Raw genomic sequence first — 22,059 nt, 5'->3', positions numbered from 1 at the left:
GGCGCCCTGCCCGGGGTTTGTTCCCTGCCTTGTGCCCTGTGCTGGCTGGGATTGGCACCAGCAGACCCCCATGACCCTGTGTAAGGGTATAGCGGGTTGGACAATAACTGACTGACTGAACAGGGACAAGTGAAGTGACTCCACAGTGAGCTGGACTTGTAACCTTGTGCAGTAAGACTGTGGTAAGGAAATAAAGTGATGTGGGAAAAATATCTGGAAATGCTGGAAGTGAGATCTTCAACTATGACCTTCTAGTGTTTGTCACAGTGCTGGGATTTAGGGACTCCGTTGAGTCCACAGAAGACCTCTGGTGAGATTCAAAGAAACCATCTTGTGCTCTTCACGCCATGTAGAGAGGTTATGCTTAACATTTACTTGTTTGGCTGACGTCTTTTATCCAAGGCGACTAACGACATTTATGATACAACCAGCAACGGTGTACTGCGCGATAACCTGCAGTGAGTACGCTTGACTTGAGCGTTCCTAGTTTTCATGCTCTTTCTCTGTACATTTTAACATTCGTTTGCTCAGAGGTTGATACATTTGCTGCTTCCTGAGCAGATCTTCTTTTCTCCACCCTAGCAGCCCACTTCTCTTCTTTCGTCTGCATCTTTTCGCGTTAAAACTGATTGTCAGTGTTTGTGTTGCAATTACTTAGTATGTTTTCCTTCATTTTTCACTTTAGCTGACACTTAAGTCTTTAATCTGCCTCAAGAACGATTGAAGAAATGAAGAGGGAGGGGATGTGACGGCAAAGGTGGCAGGAATGAGAATGGCGCCCTGCTGGCCGCTGCCGAGAGTTGATTCACAATAAAATAAAATAAAAATGAAAAGAGTAATAAAAATCATCATCCTGAAAATGGACAGTAGACGTCACGTAGAATATGTGTACCAAATCTCAGGTCAAACGGTTTGTGAGCTGCAGGTGATTTAAAATCCTGGACAGACAAACAGACAGCCACGGTAGTGTATTATGTAAGAAGGTTGGTTCTGCTTCTTTTGGTTTTCCACAGGCAGGTCAAGTCACCTGCTCAGGGTCACACAGTGGGATTTGAACCCACGCGCTCAGGATTTGCAGTCTTAATGACTGCGCCAAACTGCCTGCTTAAGTCATATGGCACATTAGTGAGGCTTCACCTGGAGTACTGAGCACAGTTCTTCTTCTTCTTCTTCTTTCGGCTGCTCCCATTAGGGGTTACCACAGTGGATCATCTTCTTCCATATCTTTCTGTCCTCGTCATCTTGTTCTGTCACCCCCCATCACCTGCATGTCCTCTCTCACCACCTCCATAAACCTTCTCTTAGGCCTTCCTCTTCTCCTCTTCCCTGGTAACTCTATCTTTAGCATCCTTTCTCCCAATATACCCCTCATCTCTCCTCTGCACATGTCCAAACCAACACCATCTTGACTGTCTGACTTTGTCTCCCAACCATCCACCCTGAGCTGACCCTCTAATGTCCTCATTCGTAGTCCTGTTCATCCTCGTCACACCCAATGCAAATCTTATGGTCTCCATATTACAAAAAGAAAAGACATAACAGCACAAGAGAAAGTCCACCAGCGACGAGGCTGAGTTCAGGAGTAAGAAGTCTGAGCCATGAGGAGAGGTTGGAGAAGATGAACCTTTCCAGTGTAAGCAAACTAAGATTAAGAGGGCAAACAGATGGTGTGTTTTACATTCCGAAAGGATTTAGTAAAGTGGACGGCCGCTGTGTCTTCAACAAGAACACGTGGTTGGAAACCTGTTGAGGGTAAAAACTGGGCAAACATCAGAAAGTTGTTTTTCACCCATTGAACCACAGACACATGTGGAATAAATGACCAAGTAGTGTGTCGGAGAGCAGAACTTTAGGGAGCTCCGAACTTCTTTTGGACAATCTCAATGAAGTGGATGGAGGATCTTGTTGGGCTGAATGGCCTGTTCTCATCACAACCGTTTGAGTGGTCTTTTCACGTCTTGTTCTTTGGGACATACAGGATGTATTGCAGGGTCATCCAAATGCTGCCAGTAAACACCTCGTATTTCTTGACCCCTCTGTACAGCGCACCGTGACGGCGCTTTCACTAAATGGCCACCGTGTAAAATTCCTACGGATTGCTAGATACGCTACGGAATTTTTACTTTGTTCATCCTGATTGCTTTTCTCAGGTCACCTTGAAGATCAGACAGGCCAGCACTCAGTTCCTCATCAGGGCTGTCATTATCTAGGTGAGAGTTTCAGCGCGCCGGAGCAGAGGCCTAAGGGGTGGCCTGTCAGTTATTTACATAGCTGGGCGTGAATGCAAAGTAAACACGGGGCAAAAATCCAAATGACGCGACGTCAGCAGCAGGCTTCCTCATTCAGTTCCTTGTAGAATGAATATATTCCATCCAATTAATTCAATAGACGTACACAAACTGTGGAAAGAAATGTCTCATTCTTAGGTGACTCTGAATAAATTCAGTTACTTTTTCCTTCGCATATAATTATTAAACTAACACAAATCTCTTTATCTCATGTATTCATTGTCCAAACTTGCTTATTCTGCTTAAAGGCCATGGAGTGCTGGAGTCTACACGAGTAGCACCAGTTGGCACACCATCCGTACACCGTACTGCAGCGTGTGACGATGAGGGATCTCGTTCCATGGTACAATCTCCATTTTGGGAGCTCTTGAACCCGACACCGTCAATAATGTAACCGGATGAGCTGATCGGTGAGGATCCAACGAAGCAAGGGGATGGTGCAGACAGTGCTTTTATTAAAAACAATAAAATCAATAGTGCAGGGCATCGAAAAGTCAATCAATAACTAATCCATTAAAAACCAGTGAAAAGGTGGAGGTTAAAATAATCCAGTGAAAAGGTGGAGGTTAAAATAATCCACTAAAACCCAAAGTAGTCCTTTCTTTAAAAACAAACACAGTGCTTTGTTCAACTGGCGGCTCCCCTGCTTCTCCCATCCCATCCCATCCTGTCTAGGTGGTAGCCCTGCGGTCCCTGGCTCCACAGGACTCTCCAGACTAAGACCTGTCCGCTTTCTTCTCCACACTGATGTTCAGGTTGAACTTCAGCAGGTTGTCCGATCTCTACAGGCGAGTGCCATGTGATTGGCTGATTAGATATTTGCGTTAACAAGTAGTTGAACAGGCGTAACTAATAAAGTGGCCGGTGTGTGTCTCTCTATCTCCCTCTATAAATCTATCTATTATCTATTTAAAAACTGGCCTTTTCTTCTGAGACGTGGACCCGCTATACCACCCAGCGTACAGTGGCACGAGATGGAATTGTGAATTGTTTGAATACAAAACATGAGGTCTGGAAATCCAAAGTCCACCTTATGTGAAGGATTTAGTAGTCGTAGTGGACTCAACGCTATCAACTGCCAGCCAGCGTTCAGAAGCCATTAAGGAGGCTAACAGACTGTCAGGTTATATAGCGCCCTGAGTGTGGAGTACAAGTCACAGGAGGTTCTGCTCAACCTTTATAATGCACTGGTGAGGCCTCATCTTGAGTACTGTGTGCAGTTTAGGCCTCCAGCTTTAGGTTTGAATACACAACGGGGGTCTGAAAATCGAAAGGCCACCTTCTGAGAAAGAGTCGTACTGGACTCAACACTATGAACTGCCAGCCAGTGTTCAGAAGCCATTAAGGAGGCTAACAGAATGTGAGGTTATATAGCGCCTTGATGTGTGGTGTAAGAGTCCTGGTTCTGCTCCAGCTGTATGACGCACTGGTGAGGCCTCTGTGAAGGCGCAGGTCGGCTCCATGCTTCACTCTTGTCTGGGAGTCTCTTGAACCGTCGATAACATAACCAGATGAGCTTGGCAGATGAGGACAAAACGCGCATTGAAAAGGTGAGCAGTGCTTTTATTAAAACTAAACGAAACAAACCGCGCTCAAAAAGTGCAGTGTTTCCAAAATTCAATAAATAACTCCGTAAAATGAAAAGGCGCTGGGGAGGTTAAAATATTCCAATAAATACTATATATACTCGTGTATAAGTCGGGTCTCGAAACCTCATCATAATAATAATAATAATAATAATTCATTATATCAATATAGCGCTTTTCTCAGTACTCAAAGCGCTATCCACACAGGGAGGAACCGGAAGGCAAACCCACAACCTTCCACAGTCTCCTTACTGCAAAGCAGCAGCACTACCACTGCGCCACCTGTGAGGACAATCGTAAATCATAAAATCAGACGCCAGTTCAAAAATATGACACAATTTTTATTTTTTTTTTATTTTTTCATCTTCTTGCCTCCTCCAATCTCACACCAGTTTCTCAGACACATCAAGTTTTGTTGCAGCAGCGCAGTTACCAATTTAATTTAAAACCAGCTTCATATTTTCTTCTATCGAATGCTCCATCGTAGATAAGGGATGCTCTTATGATTTAGGTGTATGAGGGTGTGAGATACAAAAAAAACAAATCAGTGCAAACGTTGCTTCGGAATAGCTCAGGTATTACCGTGTGGTCACGTAGGCACAATACATAGAAATAAAAGGCCGTGTGCTCCGTGGTCACTCTCTCAGGTGGGCGTTAGCATATCATAATCTCTTTGACCAATAGCATGAGTTTTCCGCATTCGACTTTTACGACCGACATTATAAAATACCAGAAATTATACGGTAAAATCAAGTCCCGACTTATCCACGAATATATACAGTAACGGTAAACAAATGACAGCAGCAATGAATAAAAAAGACAACAGTAGTAACAGATGACCTGTAAACGGGGAGACTACTACAACAACAACAACATTTATTTATATAGCACATTTTCATACAAACAGTAGCTCAAAGTGCTTTACATATTAAAGAATAGAAAAATGAAAGACATAATTATAAAAAAATAAATCAACATTAACATCGAATAAGAGTAAGGTTCAATGGCCGGGGGGACAGAAAAAACAAAAAAAACTCCAGACGGCTGGAGAAAAAATAATAGGAGCAGATGTGCGGAGAGACAGCAGCACAGAGATCAGACCGCCAAGCAGTGTGGTGCTGTGGTTAAGGCTTTGGATCTCAAACCTTGAGGTTGTGGGTTCAAATCCCGTCACTGATAGTGTGTGACCCTGAGCAAGTCACTTCAATTGGAAAAAGAAAACCAAATTGTATCCCAAATGTTGTAAGTCACTTTAGATAAAGGCAATACATAAATGTAAAAATAAGCTGTTGTGGTAACTGGCAGAACTGGTTCAGATACTACAGGACCTTCTGCCAGATGGAAGTGGGAATGCTAGGAGCAGTCCTCACAATGCTGTAGGCTTCGCAGATACAACGCTTGATCGTCTTTAGCAGAGGGTGGAGAGGTCCCAGTGATCTGTTCTGCAGTGAGGACTATCCTTTGCAGGACCTCGCAGTGAGAGACGTTGCAGTTTTTCCAAACCAGGCAGGGATGCAGCTGGTCAGAATGCTCTTGACGGTGCTCCTGATAAGAATGGCAGGAGGTGAGCTTGCCTTCCTCAGTCGCCAAAGGAAGCGGAGACGCTTCTGTGCCTTCTTGGCTTTGGAGGTGTTGTTACTTGTCCAGGTGCTCCATGAAGCCCCTTGATGTGCATTGGGGTGTGAGCAGCGCAGGCCTTCCTGAAATCAACGATCCTCTCTTCGATTGTTGCACTGGCACCAGTCTGCCAGTCATTGCACCCTCATTCTGTAAGCTGACTCATCCCCATTGCAGATGAGACCCCCCATTGTGTCTTGTGCATACTTAATGATGGCGTTAGAGCTGTACGTAGATATACAGCAACAGAGTGAACAGAAGTGGGCTGAGTACACAGTCTTAGTTGCCACTGCAAAGATTCTGCAGCGTGAGCCAATAGGAGAACTCCTTTATTGGCTGTCCAGGTGCCGCACCTGAGATGAGTGCCCCCTGGTGATGTCAGCTGAGTTCTCGCTCTCTCAGCCCACACCTTCCCTGTGTGGCACCACCACCACCACCACTGCACTCCACCCATCCAAAGTGCAAATCCCATCCTCGTCACCAAGTGTATCACACCTTATAATCTGTAACTTCAAATAGAAAATCTAAAAGTTTCTCAGCCCTCATACGCAGCTGTGAAGATGGACACAGAATTTGACGTTGACTTGATAAACTAATTAGCAGACTTTGGTTTCAGGTTGCAGAAGCAGATGTTGTGTCCGGTTTACAGCAAACAGCAGAAGTCTACGCGAGAAGTGACAAATGAACTCTCACTCCGTGCTTGGATTAATGGGATCTTTAAAGTGTGTGTGTGTTTTTTTAATAAATATTTTAAATTTATTTTATTGTATACTTTTGCAAGTTGTGGTCATCCGAGTGAACGTTTGACAACTCTGGTGCCCTTCCCATTTACTTGTAGTGTTCAACAAAAAAAACAAAAAGCACCCCTCGGTGGTGTAAGAAAACAACAAATAAGGCAATCGGCCCTCAGTGGGGTGGCTTCTGATTAATTTGGCTCTGCCGATGGGTCATCAGACTGCTGTCTCCGCCTCCTTTTGAAGCTCTGGGACCGGAAGGGGCGGGGTCAGTTACCCTCACTGGGCAGTCTCTCTGTACTGTGGAGGGAGCAGCAGTGCCCCCTCTTGGCCCGGGGTGCTATCACATACCAGGGGAGAACGTGGATGGTGATGCGTGACACCAGCTGCGTCTTAAAATGAATCTCGCCGAGCCCGGCGTGAATTGGATCTTTCGTTATTTTCGCTTCTACTAATCTGTTCTCGTGGGGTTCTTAAATCCAGCTAATGAAGCTGCCGACGCTGACTGTACAATACAATACAATACAGTCTATTTTTGTATAGCCCAAAATCACACAGGAAGTGCCGCAATGGGCTTTAACAGGCCCTGCCTTTTGACAGCCCCCCAGCCTTGACTCTCTGAGAAGACAAGGAAAAACTCCCAATAAAACCTTGTAGGGAAAAATGGAGGAAACCTCGGGAAAGGCAGTTCAAAGAGAGACCCCTTTCCAGGTAGGTTGGGCGTGCAGTGCGTGTCAAAAGTAGGGGGTCAATACAATACAATATACACAACAGAACAAATCCTTAATACAGCATAATAATAAAAATTTTAGAAGTACGGTTTAACAGTAGATGATATGACATAATTAGGTTTGGATATTTTTAGAGTCCTGGAGACCTCATCCATCTAGCTGCCTCCCCATTTGGCCATGCCACGGCTGAAACGTTGCTCCGATGGAAGGACCCGTCTTTCCCATGATTCCTGTGATCCTCCATCAGGGATGACTTTACCATAGGCAGGCAAACAACTTGGCAGGTGGGCCGTGGCACCAATGGCCACATTTGGGTACCGAGAAAAGAAACAGAATAGGTGAGGGTTAGTATTCAAATATAATTATCATGTTACTTATGTTATAGTGCTAATGACTAACAACAGAGATGCAGTCTGTACAGTTAATCAGCAGCTCTAGTCAGGGTGTGCTAAACTGAAGTAGTGAGTCCTCAGCCGGGATTTAAATGCTGAGGCTTAAGGGGCATCTCTTATGGAAGCAGGAAGACCACTCCACAGTTTAGGGGCCCTGTAACTAAAAGCTCGACCTCCCACTGTTATTTTATTAATCCTTGGAATCCTAAGCCGACCGGCATCTTGAGATCTTAATGTGCGCTCAGGTTTGTAAGTCGTGATAAGTTCAGACAAGTAAGCCGGACCTCGGCCATTTAATGCTTTATATGTTAAAAGGAGGATTTTGAAATCTACCCTGAACTTAACCGAGAGCCAGTGTAAAGATTTAAGAACTGGAGTTATGTGTTCATATTTTCTTGTTCTTGTAATAATTCTTGCAGCGGCATTTTGGATTAACTGGAGGCTGTATAGAGAACAGTTTGAACAGCCAGTGAACACCGCATTGCAGTAGTCAATCCTACTAGAGATAAATGCATGAATTAATTTCTCACAATCCTGTTTATTTAGAAATAAATAAAGGCTGGCAGATTTGTCATAATGAAGCCCTGGTTCCTTGGTGAGGCTTTGACACCTGCAGGGTTTGCTTGGCGGGGCTGTGGTGGGAGCTGGTCAGTCCTGGTGTGCTGTCCATTGATGCCGGTTTCTTTACTGATTTTTCTTCCATTCGCTCCCCAATTTTGGGACTCGAGGTGACTTTATTGTTCACATAAAACATTAGCAGGTGTTTTTTATTGTGCATAATCTGCGAATGAGAAGGACACGCCTGACTCATTTGTTACCAATGAGATTCTTAGCTTTAGAACAGCAGGCTTGATGTCACTAGCTGGGAGACCTTAGCCAGGGCCCAGAATGAGCCATCGAACAGCGGGGATACTTTAAGGCTAATTATGTCTCTGGTGGGGCGTAAAGAAAGGAACCATATGTCTGTGTCCCCATGGGCCTTAGCAATGGATGAAAGTTGGGTAAGCAAACAAAACCAGAAGTCAGTAATCAGCCCCTCAGCGTCCTTTGAACAATTCAACTCTCCGACTCGCTCATGGATAGTAAAATGTTACGCAAAGCAGCGGTTCAGCCACCACCCGAAAAGTACGCGTTAGCCACGTGGAAATCCGGTGTACAGCTTTGGGCAGCTTGTAACTCTGCTCTCCTACACGCCATGCAATAGATGTGTTAGTTCACTGGTGACAGAAGGCACCGTCACAGAAAACCCGAGCCAGTTAGCCATTAACACCAGGAGCTGACAAGACCCAGAATCGAGCTGATGGCCTCTTCCCAGGTGTTTGTGCCATGCAAGCCAGAAAGGAAAAGAAGACGTTGATTCATAAGAATGACAGCAAACGTAAGCAACAGGGGATTGTTAACTGACCAACATGGAAGACATGGAGGAAGTTCAAGTGTCGGGAAGAGTTTGCTGTTTGCTTAGCCATCAGTTTGGAGAAATCCCGGAAATGTTCAGGAACTTCACCAAACTCGGCTGAACTCATTGAAGTCGAAGGGGAACGAGGAGCTGAACTGGTGTTGAGTGGATTATAATGGTGGTCTTTACGCGTTCCTGAGGGCAAGGGAAGCATTTGCCAACTAAGCTGGTCTGATTGTTGTGGCCAAAAATGTGACCTGAGCTGTGAGACAGTAGTGCCAACCACTGTGCCACCATACCTCAAACAACAAACAATGCAAATGGAACGATAATCACAAACAAAATTTAACACAGGGACACAAATTAGCAATAAGTAATATATACAGTGGTGTGAAAAACTATTTGCCCCCTTCCTGATTTCTTATTCTTTTGCATGTTTGTCACACAAAATGTTTCTGATCATCAAACACATTTAACCATTAGTCAAATATAACACAAGTAAACACAAAATGCAGTTTTTAAATGATGGTTTTATTATTTAGGGAGAAAAAAAATCCAAACCTACATGGCCCTGTGTAAAAAAGTAATTGCCCCCTTGTTAAAAAATCACCTAACTGTGGTGTATCACACCTGAGTTCAATTTCCGTAGCCACCCCCAGGCCTGATTACTGCCACACCTGTTTCAATCAAGAAATCACTTAAATAGGAGCTGCCTGACACAGAGAAGTAGACCAAAAGCACCTCAAAAGCTAGACATCATGCCAAGATCCAAAGAAATTCAGGAACAAATGAGAACAGAAGTAATTGAGATCTATCAGTCTGGTAAAGGTTATAAAGCCATTTCTAAAGCTTTGGGACTCCAGCGAACCACAGTGAGAGCCATTATCCACAAATGGCAAAACATGGAACAGTGGTGAACCTTCCCAGGAGTGGCCGGCAGACCAAAATTACCCCAAGAGTGCAGAGACGACTCATCCGAGAGGTCACAAAAGACCCCAGGACAACGTCTAAAAAACTGCAGGTCTCAGTTGCCTCAATTAAGGTCAGTGTTCACGACTCCACCATAAGAAAGAGACTGGGCAAAACGGCCTGCATGGCAGATTTCCAAGACACAAACCACTGTTAAGCAAAAGAACATTAGGGCTCCTCTCAATTTTGCTAAGAAACATCTCAATGATTGCCAAGACTTTTGGGAAAATACCTTGTGGACTGATGAGACAAAAGTTGAACTTTTGGAAGGCAAATGTCCGTTACATCTGGCGTAAAAGGAACACAGCATTTCAGAAAAGAACATCATACCAACAGTAAAATATGGTGGTGGTAGTGTGATGGTCTGGGGTTGTTTTGCTGCTTCAGGACCTGGAAGGCTTGCTGTGATAGATGGAACCATGAATTCTACTGTCTACCAAAAATCCTGAAGGAGAATGTCCGCCATCTGTTCATCAACTCAAGCTGAAGCGATCTTGGGTGCTGCAACAGGACAATGACCCAAAACACACCAGCAAATCCACCTCTGAATGGCTGAAGAAAAACAAAATGAAGACTTTGGAGTGGCCTAGTCAAAGTCCTGACCTGAATCCAATTGAGATGCTATGGCATGACCTTAAAAAGGCGGTTCATGCTAGAAAACCCTCAAATAAAGCTGAATTACAACAATTCTGCAAAGATGAGTGGGCCAAAATTCCTCCAGAGTGCTGTAAAAGACTCATTGCAAGTTATCGCAAACGCTTGATTGCAGTTATTGCTGCTAAATTTGGCCCAACCTGTTATTAGGTTCAGGGGGCAATTACTTTTTCACACAGGGCCATGTAGGTTTGGATTTTTTTTCTCCCTAAATAATAAAAACCATCATTTAAAAACTGCATTTTGTGTTTACTTGTGTTATATTTGACTAATGGTTAAATGTGTTTGATGATCAGAAACATTTTGTGTGACAAACATGCAAAAGAATAAGAAATCAGGAAGGGGGCAAATAGTTTTTCACACCACTGTATATATATATATATTACTTTACCATTGAATACCAGAATTGGCAGGTCCACCACTGGCGCCCTGTGCTTTTCAAAGATGACAGCAGGTTCACCCTGAGCACATGTGACAGACGTTATTCAGCATGACCGGTTTGGTGGTGGGTCAGTGATGGTCTGGGGAGGCATGTCCATGGAGAGACGCACAGACCTCTACAGGCTAGACAACGGCACCTTGACTGCCATTAGGTAACGGGATGATATCCTTGGACCCATTGTTGGACCCTATGCTGGTGTAGTGGCTCCTGGGTTCCTCCTGGTGCACGACAATGCCTGGCCTCATGTGGCGAGAGTATGCAGGCAGTTCCTGGAAGATGAAGGAATTGATACCATTGACTGGCCCCCCACGCTCACTCACCTGACCTCAATCCAATAGAACACCTCTGGGTGGGACATTATGTTTGGGTCCATCTGACACCACCAGGTTGCACCTCAGACTGTCCAGGAGCTCAGTGATGCCCTGGTCCAGATCTGGGAGGAGATCTCCCCCCAGGACACCATCTGTCGTCTCATTAGGAACATGACCCCCCAACATTGTCAGGCATACATACAAGCACATGGGGGCCATGCAGACTACTGAGTACGATTTGGAGTTGCTGCAATGAAATTTTGGCAAACCGGACTCACCTGCCTGCCGCATCATTTTTTCACTTTGATTTTCGGGGTGTCTTTGAATTCAGCCCTCTGTATGTCGATCCATCAAACAATGTGGCAACCTTTCATTCCCAACACATTGCCATATCAGTCCATACCAGTACTGATATCCAGCAGGATTTTTCCCCATTGAGATCTGATGTGTTTTCAAAGTGTTCCTTTAATTTTGTTTGAGCAGTTTCCCCCTTTTGACTTCAGAACTGCTGTAACTCTTCACAGCATAGACTCAACAAGGCGCTGGAGACATTCCTCTGGGATTTTGGTTCATATTGACATGATAGCATCACACAGTTGCTGCAGATTTGTCAGCTGAACATCCATGTTGTGACTCTCCTGTTCCACCTCATCCCAGAGGTGCTCTATTGGATTGAGATCTGGTGACTGTGGAGGCCATTTGAGTCCAGTGAACTCATCGTCATGTTCAAGAAGCCAGTTTGAGATGATCTGAGCTTTGTGACATGGCGCGTTATCCTGCTGGAAGATGCCATGAGAAGATCATAAAGGGATGGACATGGTCAGCAACAAGACTCAGGTAGGCTGTGGCATTTAAATGATGCTCAGTTCATACTAAAGGGTCCAAAGTGTGCTAAGAAAATGTCCCTCACACCATTTGATCATCACCACCAGCTTGAACCGTTGATACGAGGCAGGATGGATCCATGCTTTCATGTTGTTGATGCCAAATTCTGACCCTACCATCCGAGTGACGCAGCAGAAGTTGAGACTCATCAGACCAGGCAATGTTTTTCTAATCTTCTGTTGTCCAATATTGGTGAGCCCATATGAACTGTAACCTCCGTTGCCTGTTGTTAGCTGGCAGGAGTGTCACCCGATGTGGTCTCCTGCTTCTGTAGCCCACCTGCTTCCAGGTTCGGCATGTTGTGTGTTCAGAGATGCTCTTCTGCATATGTCGGTTGTAATGAGTGCTTATTTGAGTTACTGTTGCCTTTCTACCAGCTCAGACCAGTCTGGCCATTCTCCTCTGACTGCTGGCATCAATGAGGCATTTTCACCCAGAGAGATGCCCCTCACTAGATGTTTTCCCTTTTTCAGACCATTCTCTGTAAACCCAAGAGATGGTTGTGTGTGAAAATCCCAGTAGATCAGCAGATTCTGAAATACTCAGTCCAGCCCGTCTGGCACCAACAACCATGTCACATTTAGAGTCACTTCAGGATACTTTCGTCCCCACACTGATGTTCAGTTTGAACTTCAGCAGGTCTTCTTGACGATCTCTACAGGCCGAAATGTACTGAGTTACTGCCATGTGATTGGCTGATTAGATATTTGCGTTAACAAGCTGTTGAACAGGCGTACCTAATAAAGTGGCCGGTGTGTGTGTGTCTCTCTCCCTCTATAAATACTGTATGTACTGTACTCGTATATAACAGTCCTAAGTCTGAATCGCAATCTGATTATTTAGGTGCTCACCTACCAGGTAAGGCTTGAGGCTGGTTGGCCAGTCAGCAAACATCCGTCACGTCCTCTCAGTTGCAAGAAGCAGATCATAGATTTGTGATACAGTGCCTGCCAAATTATACAAAGAGTTCATGACATGTCTTTCGCCCTAATTGGGGCTCATCGGGTCTGACTTTCATCAACCACACACGTTACCAGGTAGGTCATCATCCAATTAATCAGACTGCGATTGAGACCCATGAATGTATTACTCTGATCTTCACCACGTCAAGTAAGCAAACCAGCCGCTGTGGCGCAACATCACAGGCGTCACCTCAGGCGCTGACATCTGAGGTTCAATGCCTGGAAGGGGATGCAAAAGTGTGTACAGCTGACGAGCCCATGTGTCGTGTACTCTTTGTGTTATTTGGCAGGTACTGTATCACATACAGTATATATAATATAAATATATCTCATCAATGGTGTTAGTGGAGACTTTTTCCCTGTTAGAACATTAGAACATTAGAACAATCTAGACGAGAACAGACCATTCAGCCCAACAAAGCTCACCAGTCCTATCCACTTGTTTCCTCCAAGAAAACATCAAGTCGAGTTTTGAAAGTCCCTAACGTCTTACTGTCTACCACACTACTTGGTCGCTTATTCCAAGTGTCTATCGTTCTTTGTGTAAAGAAAAACTTCCTAATGTTTGTGCGAAATTTCCCCTTAACAAGTTTCCAACTGTGTCCCCGTGTTCTTGATGAGCTCATTTTAAAATAACAGTCTCGATCCACTGGACTAATTCCCTTCATAATTTTAAACACTTCAATCATGTCACCTCTTAATCTTCTTTTGCTTAAACTGTAAAGGCTCAGCTCTTTTAATCTTTCCTCATAATTCATCCTCTGTAGACCTGGAATCAGCCTAGTCGCTCTTCTCTGGACCTTTTCTAGTGCTGCTGTGTCCTTTTTGTAGCCTGGAGACCAAAACTGCACACAGAACTCAAGATGAGGCCTCACCTACATATATACTGTGTGTGTGTGTGTGTGTGTATATATATATATATAGTAACAGATAGGGGGCGCTATCGTCCTCTTGAACCCTTGTACAATACATCAGACACCAGGTAAAAGTCCAAATATAATTTATTTTTGAATTGAATAGTGCATAAAGCACCCTCCTCTCCACAATACTCATAAATACAATACTCAGTAATCACAATAACCAATCCTCCACACCCAGACGCGTTGCCACCCTTCCACCCAGCTCAGCTCGACGTCTGGGATCTCCCACAGACCTTTTATAGTCCTTCACCCAGAAGTGTTTCTTCTCTCTCTGTCCATGTGACTGGCGACACTTCCGGGTCAGATAAAAACTCCTTTTCTTCAACCCGGAAGCATGGGCGCCGGCAGGGGGGTGCAAGTAGGTGCACGTGCACCCCCCTAGCTTTTGAAAAAAAAGGAAATGGAGAAAAAAAATAAATCTTTCAATAATAAGAAAAACGCGAAAAAATAGTTTTTATTTTAAATTTTTAAATTACAATTAGACGTTTACATTTTACAACTATACATAAACAATCATTCACTTTGTTTCTAAAAGAGCATCTCAAGCCTTCTTTTTTGTTGTCCAAACTTGTCTACAACTTTGTCGATAAATTTTGGACAATTATTTATTCTTTTTTTGTGTACACTAAGCATACATAATCCACTTAATCTATCGTCACTCATTGTAGATCGGTTCCAAGTTTTGACGCGCCGTAATGTGCTAAAAGATCTTTCAATACTGCAGGTTGTTGCAGGAAGTGTCATGCCAATCTTGAGTGCCTCGGAAACAGCCGGATAAAACTTCGTAGCCTCTTCAATTAAACTCATGCAATCGGTAATTTCGTTTGCAATGTTTTTATTTTTCCACATCTCATACCATGTGGTAGCATCAGATATAAAGTTTGGAAGAATATCACCATACAGACTGTTAATGTTTTCCAGAACTATTAAAAACGATGATTTATCCAATTTACTCATTTCTTTTGGGTGAAGTTGTAAAAGTGAAAATGCTTTCTCTTGTGTAAAAGAATACCGAATTTGTAGAGAAGATATTATAGAATCCAAATAAGGGATGAAAATGGACCTCCTAAAATATCCATCCATCCATTTTCTAACCCGCTGAATCCGAATACAGGGTCACGGGGGTCTGCTGGAGCCAATCCCAGCCAACACAGGGCACAAGGCAGGAACTAATCCTGGGCAGGGTGCCAACCCACCACAGCCTCCTAAAATATTCTTCTGCGTTTTCAGAAAGTAAATTCGATCTGTGAACTTGCCTTTTATTTAACCGTGGCTGTTTTAATTCAATGTCTAATCCTTCACAAATCGATTGTGCTTTTTTGAAAATCAATGAAAACTCTTCAGAAACATTGTCTCGATGGGATTGCAGCACATCTATTAATTGAATTATATGAGCAGTTACATCTTTAATGTTCATATTTACTTGCTGCAACTGATTGCACACAGGTTCGACTTTAGCCGAATAAGTAGCAATTACTAAAAGCGTCAAAATGTAAGTTGGAGTTGTAATAGCAGTGAAAAGCAAATGAGCCTTAACCTTTGTGTTTTTGTTCGCACTGTCCTCTGTAAGCTTTTCTAGCGCTTGGACAATTACCAAAAAGTTCTCAGAAAATATTCTGATACTTTTATACTTTGCCGACCAACGTGTTTCACAAAACAGAGGAATATTAGGAATCAAAGATCGTCGTAAAGTGCTCTCTCTAAAAAAGTTGATTACTTCTTTAGTTGTGCCACTGGCATTTTGAACTTCTTTGACATTGTTCAAGTCATTAATGACGAGATTCAATATATGACTGGCACAATGAAAATACAAAGCCTTAGGGTGCTTGTCTCTGATAAGCTTCTGAACACCACCTTCTTTACCTGCCATCGTAGAACAACCGTCATAACCTTGACCGACAAGTCGCGACAAATCTAAATTACAATCATTCAGAAACTGAAGGATTGCTTCTGAGATTGATACTGCATCCAATTTGGTCAACAGAGTATAACCCAGAAATTCTTTGCACACTGTCAACTGCCCCGTGCCTTCATCGCAACGCAAAAATCGCACACCAATGGATAGTTGTTTTGTTCCACTAATATCTGCAGTCTCATCAGCCAACACAGAAAAAACGGATGCTTTTTTAACCTCGCAGATTATCTGTTCTTTGAGAATATCTGCACAGGTTTGGATCAGCTCATTTTGAATCTGATGGGATATGTATAACGCATTTTTTGGTCCAGATTCCAAATGATTTTTTAAAACTTGATCACCTGATTGAATTCGGAAATGCAACATATCTGAGAGGTCTAGCTGTATGTAAGTGCTTACAAAATTACATTAAAAACTTAAGGAAAAAAGCACTACCTATGCCACTGAATACATCAATAACATTTTTAACTATATTCCAGTGATCATATGATAACAAAAAAAAGTCGATGATTTTTTGTCAGAAAATTAAAAATTAGGTCATGCCTTAAGTGGTTAATCTATCTATGCAAAAACTGACTGCTCTGTACTGTTCAGAGATAGCGACTGTATTGGCAGGTATTTAATGGGCACATACATATACAAAAAAAGTTTTTGTTGCGGGGGCGTAGAAAGAAAAAAATCTCTTTATGCACCCCCCTGAATTAAATCCTGGCGGCGGTAATGCCCGGAAGCACGTCATTCGTCTTGTCCATGTGACTCGGGCGTACTTCCAGGGTGTAGGGTAAATAGTCGCTGCTCCTCCCTGCAGCTCCTTCTAGCGGCCCCCATGGTATCCAGCAGGGCTGTGGATAAAAACTCCATTGTTCATAATTCCCTGCTGGCATTTGCGGCACCTCCATGCTGCTGGGAGGGCTCCACCTGGCCGGCCGTATTCCACTATATATACACTCACCTAAAGGATTATTAGGAACACCTGTTCAATTTCTCATTGATGCAATTATCTAATCAACCAATCACATGGCAGTTGCTTCAATGCATTTAGGGGTGTGGTCCTGGTCAAGACAATCTCCTGAACTCCAAACTGAATGTCAGAATGGAAAAGAAAGGTGATTTAAGCAATTTTGAGCGTGGCATGGTTGTTGGTGCCAGGCGGGCGGTCTGAGTATTTCACAATCTGCTCAGTTACTGGGATTTTCACGCACAACCATTTCTAGGGTTTACAAAGAATGGTGTGAAAAGGGAAAAACATCCAGTATGCGGCAGTCCTGTGGGCGAAAATGCCTTGTTGATGCTAGAGGTCTGAGGAGAATGGGCCGACTGATTCAAGCTGATAGAAGAGCAACTTTGACTGAAATAACCACTCGTTACAACCGAGGTATGCAGCAAAGCATTTGTGAAGCCACAACACACACAACCTTGAGGCGGATGGGCTACAACAGCAGAAGACCCCACCGGGTACCACTCATCTCCACTACAAATAGGAAAAAGAGGCTACAATTTGCACGAGCTCACCAAAATTGGACAGTTGAAGACTTCAAAAATGTTGCCTGGTCTGATGAGTCTCGATTTCTGTTGAGACATTCAAATGGTAGAGTCAGAATTTGGCGTAAACAGAATGAGAACATGGATCCATCATGCCTTGTTACCACTGTGCAGGCTGGTGGTGGTGGTGTAATGGTGTGGGGGATGTTTTCTTGGCACACTTTAGGCCCCTTAGTGCCAATTGGGCATTGTTTAAATGCCACGGGCTACCTGAGCATTGTTTCTGACCATGTCCATCCCTTCATGACCACCATGTACCCATCCTCTGATGGCTACTTCCAGCAGGATAATGCACCATGTCACAAAGCTCGAATCATTTCAAATTGGTTTCTTGAACATGACAATGAGTTCACTGTACTAAAATGGCCCCCACAGTCACCAGATCTCAACCCAATAGAGCATCTTTGGGATGTGGTGGAACGGGAGCTTCATGCCCTGGATGTGCATCCCACAAATCTCCATCAACTGCAAGATGCTATCCTATTAATATGGGACAACATTTCTAAAGAATGCTTTCAGCACCTTGTTGAATCAATGCCACGTAGAATTAAGGCAGTTCTGAAGGCGAAAGGGGGTCAAACACCGGATTAGTATGGTGGTCCTAATATTCCTTTAGGTGAGTGTATGTACAGTATATATATAGTATACATACATACATTATGGGCAGCACGGTGGCGCAGTGGGTAGCGCTGCTGCCTCGCAGTTAAGGTCCTCCCAGTGTGGAGTTTGCAGTTCTCCCCGTGTCTGCGTGGGTTTCCTCTGGGTACTCTGGTTTCCTCCCACAGTCCAAAGACATGCAGGTTAGGTGCATTGGCGATCCTAAATTGTCCCCCGTGTGTATGTGTGTGTGTGTGTGTGTGTGTGTACTCTGCGGTGGGCTGGCACCCTGCCCAGGGTTTGTTTCCTGCCTTACAGCCTGTGCTAGCTGGGATTGGCTCCAGTGGACCCCTGTGACCCTGTAGTTATGACATAGCGGGTTGGATAATGGATGGATATACACATTATACAGTCATATCTCGATTAATGACGACATATAACTCCATTGTAATAAATCAGCCTTTGATTTCAACTCAGGACTTGTGTCTGTGCAGTTGTGTCTGGGGCTTGGGGTGCTGCACTGCCCCCTAGTGGTCACACTTTTTAAAGATATCATTGAGAGATGACTGGCTGAAACCAGTCAGTGCCCATAGCATCAAAAAAGCCTGCCTTAAATTTAACAATATTATCCTTTCTCTCTTACAGCTTCTCTCCCACTTTGCACCCCTGTGGCACTCAATGGCAATGGAACTGATGGGACGGCCGCAGAAAAACCACCGTTGCCCCCTCACTTTTTCATTGGCATTTCCTTAGTGGGAGGCTTCATTCTGATGTTCATTGTGGACCAAATCGGGAGCTACTTGTCTTTTCAGAGTAAGTGACCACAAACCTTCACCTCGCGCTGTGTTTATGTGTTTCTTCTGTGTTCTGGTGAGATGGCTGCTGCTCCACCTTAAACAGGCTTATCCAGTTGTGTTTCCATCCAGGACACAATTAGATGAATTTGCTCCTACATATGCTGTGGTGGTGTATTCCCCGGATTCATATCGGGCCTGCTGCTGGGGGTCAGCTCTGGTTTTTGTTAACCCAACAACGAGAGCTTTCTGTTGACAATGAGAGTGCAGCGAGAGTTTAGAAGTTCTGTTACAAACAGGAGATGCAGGCCCTAAGGTGGCTGCTGTGATGGGTGCTTTAATTGGTCAATACGTCATTTATTGATTTCATATACTTTATTAATCCTTCAGGGGAAATTGTCTTTTCGCTTGACCTTCGGAAGTCGGAGCACAGGGTCAGCCATTGTCAGGTTAAGGGCCTTACTGGAGGGCCCAACAGAGTAGGATCCCTTCTGGCAGTAGCAGGACTTGAACCCTCCATTTGTGGTTTATTCATTTCAGTTTCAGTTTTACATCTTTTGTGTGTGACATCCCGGACCCAACACTCAAACACTCCCAGATAATGCAGTTCATTTCATGTACAAACAGATGTTGCTGCTTTGATATCCCAGGTAGCTCGTCTTGGAGGTTTGATAATCGATGTTTCCTGCTTTCTTGATTTCAGATTCCCACACAGGAATGTCGGGAATTTCCAGCATGACTGCCACCTTAGGCTTAGTGATCCACGCGGCAGGTAAGTTTCACGGCCTACAATTCCGGATATTGAAGAGCAGTGAGGTGCAGTGGCCAAGGCATTCATGTCCCATCTGTTACTCACTTTATTATCCTAAAGCCGATGTCACGTTACGTAACTTCTGGTCGTTTAGGTACAGTGCATTCGGAAAGTATTCACAGCGCAGCACTTTTTCCACATTTTGTTATGTTACAGCCTTATTCCAAAATGGATTAAATTCATTTTTTTCCTCAGAATTCTACACACAACACCCCATAATGACAACGTGAAAGAAGTTTACTTGAGGTTTTTGCAAATTTATTAAAAATAAAAAACCAGAGAAAGCACATGTACATAAGTATTCGTAGCCTTTGCCATGAAGCTCAAAATTGAGCTCATGTGCATCCTGTTTCCCTGATCATCCTTGAGATGTTTCTTCAGCTTCATTGGAGTCCACCTGTGATAAATTCAGTTGATGTGACATGATTTGGAAAGGCACACACCTGTCTATAGAAGGTCCCACAGTTGACAGTTCATGTCAGAGCACAAACCAAGCATGAAGTCAAAGGAATTGTCTGTAGACCTCCGAGACAGGATTGTCTTGAGGCACAAATCTCAGGAAGGTTACAGAAAAATGTCTGCTGCTTTGAAGGTCCCAATGAGCACAGTGGCCTCCATCATCCGTAAGTGGAAGAAGTTTGAAACCACCAGGACTCTTCCTGAATGAGAATCTTAGGACTTTTTTTTTTTTTGCAGCTGATGGTGTGGCACTTGGATCTGCGGTGGCCTCGTCTCAGGTCTCTGTTCAAGTCATTGTGTTTTTGGCAGTCATTCTGCACAAGGTGAGTCTCTTTACGGGGAATTTAAAAGCTGTTGTCAGAGATGTTAGGGGACACATGATTTCACGCTCCTCTCAGATTATGCATAACTTGGGCTAAGAGTTACATGAAGATGATTGGCCTAATTTGAAGAAATTAAGAAATGAAGTTAGTATGAAATCTCATCCTTCCACCATTTTTGGCATCCATTTAATGATATGTATGATCCCATAGGCACCTGCAGCATTTGGACTGGTGTCGTTTCTGTTGCATACTGGTTTGGAGAAGAGGCAGATCCAGAAACACCTTCTGGCTTTTTCCATAGCAGCTCCAGTACTAGCAGTCGCAACGTTCTTCATTCTCAGTATGGTAGGTGAAAGCAAGACTTCTACTCGTGCCTTCATCATAAAGAATATAGCTTAGGATTCTGTCCACTCTCGAACTGTCGCTTCTGATCTGGACGTCCTTTGTCTAGTCAGAGTGGCTCAAGTAAAGTGAAGTTCACTTGCCACTCTCCAATATATTTATTTACATATATATATACTAGCAGATTACCCAGTGGCTTCGCTCACTGAGCGGAAGGGAAAAAAAATAAAATGCAGAATTCGGAGGACTTTGTGGCTCGCATCAGGCAACTGACGCCTGTGTGACATGGTAGCCTGTGAATACCGCATCCGTCGAATCCCATTCTGTTCAGCACGTTGTTTGTGATTGTCGTATACGTTGATCAGCGAGCCTTCTCTCTTGATCTGCTTCTGTCTCACTTTCTCTCTGTAACCTGACTCTTTTTATCGATGTTGACGGTTCCTGAAGTTCCCCAATAATTTTTTTTATTTTGGGGATTTGCCCCGGTATTTTAAATGTCGGCATAAACCTAGACTGTTCGGTAGGAGCCGTGCTGCCAAACGATGTCATCTGAAAACATGAATTGTATTTTGTAATGTTCTGTAGAAAATGAGTTGAATGTGGATTTGCGCCAGAAAGAAGAGACAACAACAGTACAGGTGGATGGATGGCTTAACTCTTTCAGGGTTGATGTTGACTTTTGTCAAAATTCAGGGGTAGAGGACAGTAATCGGCTGTAAACGGCGACAAAACTTGCCCTTAGATTTTAGTTCGACTCTCTTTGCTAAAAGGAAAATGACATAGCTTTGTTCATTCAACCTCGATTTCCTATGCGTGCATGAGTAGCAAAGAGCAAACAACCTCTAAAATGGCACATAGCCGTTTTATGTAATTTTGCTGAACAGGACTCTTACTTGTTGAACTCAAAGTTAATTTAAGTGATCTAGAAATGGAGATCGAAAACGAAAGTGAGGTACGAGCATCATCTGATCGGTTTCCAGCTGATTGGGATGCTGAACACTGTCGTGTGGCTGCTGTGCCTACAGCAGCATTCACCTGGGAGGACCACCACTTGTGATGACGGGAGGTACAAACCATATTGTGTCACAATGCCACCGCCGCCCACCTGCTGTGCGAAGACAGCCAGGCAGCTGGCCCACTGTGGACTCCTGCTGACCACTGAGGTGCCCCCGTGCAGCCACTGCTGAAAGAGATGCCGAACATGCGCCAACAGCAGCCACAAAACATAGCAACAGATGTTTTATGTTGACTTATGTGTGAAACCATTGCTTTGTGTGCTTTTCAGAAAATTGAGTTTTTTGGAAAAAAATATTCAGCCCTCAAAGAGTTAAAGGTGTTAATTTCACCTTGCCGTCTGAACAACACATCCCACGTGATTCAAATTTAAAC

General features: G+C 43.9%; 1 protein-coding gene across 1 annotated transcript in view; it reads left to right on the top strand.

The window, feature by feature from the left end:
• The window catches only part of LOC120516322 (zinc transporter ZIP9-B), a 36,206-nt gene that overhangs the window by 4,924 nt on the left and 9,223 nt on the right, over positions 1 to 22,059 (top strand). Inside the window, exons 3-6 of the mRNA XM_039737916.1 lie at positions 18,587 to 18,754; positions 19,439 to 19,507; positions 20,243 to 20,328; positions 20,539 to 20,673. Of these exons, the coding sequence (XP_039593850.1) occupies positions 18,587 to 18,754; positions 19,439 to 19,507; positions 20,243 to 20,328; positions 20,539 to 20,673 (458 nt within the window). The remainder of the gene's footprint in view (positions 1 to 18,586; positions 18,755 to 19,438; positions 19,508 to 20,242; positions 20,329 to 20,538; positions 20,674 to 22,059) is intronic.

This window comes from Polypterus senegalus, chromosome 16 (genome assembly GCF_016835505.1).
Source record: "Polypterus senegalus isolate Bchr_013 chromosome 16, ASM1683550v1, whole genome shotgun sequence".
NCBI classification, from domain to species: domain Eukaryota; kingdom Metazoa; phylum Chordata; class Cladistia; order Polypteriformes; family Polypteridae; genus Polypterus; species Polypterus senegalus.
The sequence above is the reverse complement of the archived record's forward strand: the minus strand, read 5'-3'. Positions and strand labels throughout refer to the sequence as shown.